At 39.8% G+C, this 5,895-nt stretch overlaps 1 protein-coding gene across 1 annotated transcript in view; it reads left to right on the forward strand.

Annotated features, from left to right (window-relative positions):
• Positions 1–624: 624 nt before the first annotated feature.
• LOC106092286 (telomere-associated protein RIF1) overlaps positions 625–5,895 on the forward strand; it is an 8,745-nt gene continuing 3,474 nt past the window's right edge. Inside the window, exons 1-6 of the mRNA XM_013259100.2 lie at positions 625–852; positions 977–1,861; positions 1,935–3,530; positions 3,599–3,722; positions 3,932–4,377; positions 4,438–4,913. Of these exons, the coding sequence (XP_013114554.1) occupies positions 763–852; positions 977–1,861; positions 1,935–3,530; positions 3,599–3,722; positions 3,932–4,377; positions 4,438–4,913 (3,617 nt within the window). The 5' untranslated portion in view covers positions 625–762. The remainder of the gene's footprint in view (positions 853–976; positions 1,862–1,934; positions 3,531–3,598; positions 3,723–3,931; positions 4,378–4,437; positions 4,914–5,895) is intronic.

A 5,895-nucleotide genomic window follows, 5' to 3' on the forward strand; every position in this document is an offset into this window, starting at 1 on the left:
ACCTTCTATTAGTGAATCCTGGTGGTATGGTACTATGTTCGTTTTTCACAATTGAAAACACATGTTTTTCGTTTCAAAATAATGGGGAAACACGAAAAAGCGAATATAGTACCAGCGTTTATTTGTGTAGTGTTCGATAAAAGTAATCATGAAAAAATGGGATTTCAAATGTAAAAAACTAATATAGTACCAGCCATAAAGACGGGTACTGTATTCGCTTTTCGCGACATTTTTTTGTGTTTACTTTTTTAGATAAAAAAATATAGTACCAGCCTTTAAGGCTGGTACGACATTGGACATTCCCTCACTACTTATGGTAAATTTTTAATAAAATTGTTATTTTATTATTGTTATTTGTATAGTGTTTCTAAAATTAATCACAAAAAATGCGGTTTTAACGGTGAAAAACGAACATAATACCAGTCATAAGTTTTAAATAAAAATGTTAAGGTCAAATAGCTACAAATATGGCAAGGCCCTTAACATTTTGTCTTTGTTTTGCTCTTTTTCTCCATATACCCCCTTTACTATCATACAACACTGAAAATCATATGTTTTTACGCGGGAAATCAGGCTGCTGTGGCAACTCTTTTCGCTTTTTACTAGCAAATTGGCGCGCTTGATGTTGTGTTACAGAGGAGAAAAGTTGTGAAAGGCGAAAGAGAAAAAAATTGCTGTAAAAAAATATATTTTTACATCGTTCACATCAATAAAAAACACCTTAAAGTACAAAATTTTACACAAAAACACAGAAAAAACAAAATGGAATCAGAATTGAGTCAGGCTTATTACGGAGTCTACTGCTCCTCAAAAGAAATTCTCAAGAACAATCAGCGACACCTCTACTGCAGTGTACGTCACCATGGTTCTTTATTTGTGCCACTTTTTCGTTATTTGACTATTGTCTAAAATTGGCTGGTTGCATTTTTTATTGATCCATTGCGTTTTTGTCTTCTTTTTTTGGTTCGCAATGTAGATGTTGGATTTATTGACGAGCACCTGCAAGACAACGGGTTTAGTGGGTAGTAAAATTGTAAGTGATGAAATGATACAGTTTTGGTTGTCGGACATCTTGGCCTTGATGTTTGACACAGATCGTGCCATACAGACGAAGGCCGTGGAAGCCTTCGAACAGGGTTTAGCTTCAATGGATGTGCAGAAAATACACAATAGCAAGGAGTGGCCAGCATTGAAGGCCTCTTTGGCCAGTGTACAGGCGCCCAAGATACACAAGTTGAGGGAGGAACGTAATCCTCATTGGCATAGGGTGTGGGGTTACATGATACGTATACTTGACAAGGAACTGTTAAAGGGGGCAAGTACAATCAATGCCTTTCTGGCTATAGTAGAGTTGGGATTTCGCAGCACGGACAATACCATACGAGCGGAATCCTTTATGTGTTGGCGCCTACTAATTGAAATCTTTGCCAAATATGATGAGCTGTCTTCACCTAAACGTTTAAAATTGATATGTATTCCCTTAAAGAGTTCCCAATCGAAGTCCGCCCAGGCTGCGGAGGTTAAGTTGAGGGTGTGGTGGTATTTGTTGACACGTTTCGGTTCTAAATTGGGTGATAACTTCGAGGGTGTGGTTGAGCCCTTTCTGCACTTTTGTTTTGGCGGTGTATCTGGCACAAAGCAAATGGGTAGTGCCGCTAAGCAGTATGAGATAGTACGGGAACTGGCAATTCCCTGCATGGCTAAGTTATTGTCTGGTGAGAGAAGCGAATTTTTGGATCGTTCATTAAGGGATCACAAGCTGGAAGCATTGGAATCCCCATCACCACTATTGGAAAACAACATTTTGGAAAAACATTGGTCAACAGTCGCTAACGCTGCCTTTGAATCTATTAATCTGATGGTAAGCCGAGAAAAATCAAAATAAATTCCAATAGTGCTTTTACGTGTGCTTTCTTTGTCTTTCGCTTTTTTAGGTTAATGAATCTTCTGATGCAGATGTCGGAGAGCAACGCCTATTTCAACAATTACTGCGTCACCTTTTACACATGACTTTTCGCAAAGACATTGCCCCCTTAACAATCCATGTGTGCTCATCGATACAGAAAATGCAAAATAAAAGTCCCCGCACAGTTATTATAGCCATCAATACCTTGGCGTCAGAAGGTATGGTGGCAAAGAAGTCATCGGAAAATATGGAACTATATCCCAAGTTGTTGGATGCGTTTACTAAGCTTTTTATATCAGCACGCTCAATTGTGCCCCCAGCAATCTTACAACGTTGCGTCGACAAGGTATTCTCTTTGGATGCTCACGACTCTGGACGAAGCAAATGGCGTGCCTTATCAATTATGATGAGTAATATTTTCCTCTTAAAGGATGATGAAGATTTTGATGCATTCGAAACTAAGCTTATAATATGGCGCAATGTTTCGCATGGCCTGTTGAGACATCTTAAGGAAAATGCTTTAGACGTTAGAGTTAGGGAAAATGCTTTGCTAATGGAGCGATGGATACTCTGGCCTGTTCAGGTTTGTGTCGGTTTTGCAGGTTCCAAATCGGCAAGTGGTTTTGATACGGCATTTTGCTCACTCTGGAGACAATTGATAAATGCTGGCCAAAATGCTCCAGATAGAAGGTCTTTCATTAGTAAATTGTGCGGCGTTCTAAAAGATCTGCCCAAAGTGCGTCACGAAGAATCCTCATTTGGAGAACTATTCGATGCCTACGTTATGGCCGTGACAAAATTGGAATGTGACAAAGAGAACGTTCAACATCATGAGTTTTTCGTTTTGATGCAAGAGATCCTTAAGCAACAATTGCCTAAGAAGCCACTTGAGGCGTGTCTGAATACATTACGTAACGCCTTGATGGGATTTAAAGCTGCAGAAGCTAATGCAGTATATGATAACATAAAGTCTGTACTCTCAGCAGTGGTTGCTCTTAATGCCAAAGGTTCTGCTTGTTCGGTTGAAAATAAGTTTCTTGATGAATGGAAGAGAGCCGTTATGGATAAATTGCGTTCAACACTCAACAAAGAGCTGTTCCAACAACTAAAGGAGGTGGTGAAGGGGAACAGCGATGTTTTTATAGTAATACCGTCGGTATGGAGCTTAAACCCTGACAAATTGACCGAAAGGCAAAAGGAAAAAATGGCCGAAAAGGCAGATATTCCAGCCCTGTACAATGATATGAGTCAGTCGCAGGAAACTTCTCTTAAACCCTGGACTCCCAAGAAAATCGTCATCGCACAAAAAGATAAATCCGAAATTGTTTTGGAAGGCCAACAGCTGGATGAGGAGGTTATAGAAGAATCAGAACCAACTGTGGTGGAGAAAGTCAGCGAATCCATTATGACTACTCCGGTCAGCAAAAAATCATCCTTGCGAAACCAAGCAAAGGTTCCAGGCACACCCAGGGAACCGCAACAGCATGAGGAGGAAAAGAAATTGGAACAAGAAGTTACTCGTAGTACGCGCAATTCAAAGAGATCCATTCTAGCCACAGCCCCAAATACCGAAGAGGAACCAAAGGAGAAGCTATCTGCAACTGAGGAAAGCATAATTCGAAGGGTAAAAAGGCTGTGGTTTACCAGTATGTAGATCATAATTAATTTTTTTGGTTTGGTTTTTTTTTTCAGCAAACTCGGCGTTCCGGTTTGCGCACTAAAAACGATAACAAAAAGGCTGAAGAAACCTCAGGCGAGAAATCAAAAGCAACAAGTGTCGTTGAAAAACCACACCACCACATCGAAAACCTATCAAGTATGTGTTGTGCCTTTTTGTTTTTTTTTTTTTTACTATTTTTTTTACATGAAAAACATTAGATAAGATATGCCCAAGCAAACATTACATTAAATGAAATGAAATGCATGTGCCCAAATCAACCCCCCTACCACCTCTTTTCACCCCTAGCACCTCCTGGATTGGATTCTTCATCCATTTTATGTATTTGTTTTCTTCTTTTCGTTTAGGTCCCAGTAAAAGTGCTGCTGGTAAAACATCCACTGTTTCAGCTGCTGCCACCGAAGATATTTACGATGAAAATGATACTCCACTCATTGAAAAAGATAAGGAAAACATTCTTGTGGAGCAACAGGAAACTCAATTACCAACTATGGCAGAGACTTTGCCACCAACAGAAATAACTACAGACACACCATTAAACACTGCACGTCATGCTGCTACGCAAGAAAGCGAAAAGAGTGCTTCAGCAAAAGCATTTAGCGCTAATACTGACAGCACTGGCGATAGCCACAAAAAGGATGAGGCTTCTAAGAAAGCCAGTAATAACATTGAAATATTGTCAAATGAACTAATAATTGATCTCAACAACAAATCAAACACAAATGCCATAACCGAGATTTTACAAACTAAAGAAGTTTCGCCTAAAAAGACTACCACTAGATTTACACCCCTGGCAAGTTAAACTAAAAGTGCAACCAACATATAAAAAAATAACTTTATTTTTTTTTTGCAGTCATCCCCTCCTGATCGCAAACTAACAAACAATAGCAGTAGCCCAACCCTTAGGCCTAAACCCTCGGCCCATCTAACGGGTCGTGGTGCCCAACTTATAAACATGATACGCAATAAGAAAGTCGATATATCTGCTGCTGCTGCAACTACCTCTACAGCTGGTCAAACGGCCTCAGTTTCGACACCCTCACAACAACGTAATCCAGCCGCCGAGCTTATGGAACTAACCGGTACCGATCAAACCTCTACTCCGGTACAACATAAAGATTTTTTGGTATTCTCCAAACGTTTACCATCACCAACGGCCAGTCCTTCGGCCAGCATTTTGAAACGTAAATTACGTAACGATAGCATCGAAGATCTATCATTTGACTCACCAGCATTTAAACGTAAACGTGTGAGCTTCCATGATCCTCCGGTATCGGTCACCAAGGAATATTTGCGAGACGCCGAGGAGACAAAAACAAAACCTAAGAGGTAAGATTGCCAACAGATTCTTACTGCATTAAGATAAAAGTAAATTTATAGTATAGGCATTTCTAGTAAAAGGAGTTATTATTAAAAAAAAATATTTTTTTGAGGCAAATGATCCGTTAATGGAAAAGTACATCATCTAAATAGGCTCTACGACAACGCCATACCGAATGATTAAAAAATAACACCTCTTGTTGGTAAACCCTATATATTCTAAAACGAATTTAAAAAAGGTAGATCCCAATAAAAGGCCAGTGGATATTAAATTAACTACGATGAAAAATTGTCTTTAAAGACTACTACTTTACCTCATTTTTTGCTTCTTATGCTAAAAAATCAATCGGGATTAAGTTCGATGTGCAAGGAAGGAGCCACATGACATCATTTACAAGGATATGTCCGTTGTGCTAAAATAAGCTGCTAACGACGTATGTAGCAGAAACAGAATATTGGGACAAAATACATCGTTCGGATAATTTTTCGTAGATCCAATGTCAAGTGCACCAATCAAACCAAAATTAGTTTCGGTTTCGATTGACCCATGCCCGCCTGTCTGTCCATATATTGTTGGAGAAAGCTATACTCGCCAAGCTCCATAGGTAAGCAAGCTCGTTTCGGTCCACAGCACCGATCCTCGCGGGAAAGTTATGGCCATAAGCTCCCAAAATTTGACCTTCCCACATCGAGTATCGCAGGCACTCAGTATTTAAGAGCTGTTGCCACATGGCCATCAACCCAATCGGAGCTCAAAGTTTCAATCCGACATATAGTCATCGCGTACCGGGTGGGTGTGGTTCATTATATAGGCCCTTTATATGACCAAGGTCAAAAACATGAAAAATGTGGATGCCATCTCACGGGTGAAGCTAATGGAAACTATGGTGCCACTATGGAGCCTAAATCGGAAAATGATTCTTATGAAGATTTGGATATCTTGTTGTTGTATCTGTAGCTTTGCGAAGGGCGAGCAATTCTTAGCCAGTAA

This window comes from Stomoxys calcitrans, chromosome 5 (assembly GCF_963082655.1).
Source record: "Stomoxys calcitrans chromosome 5, idStoCalc2.1, whole genome shotgun sequence".
NCBI classification, from domain to species: Eukaryota; Metazoa; Arthropoda; class Insecta; order Diptera; family Muscidae; genus Stomoxys; species Stomoxys calcitrans.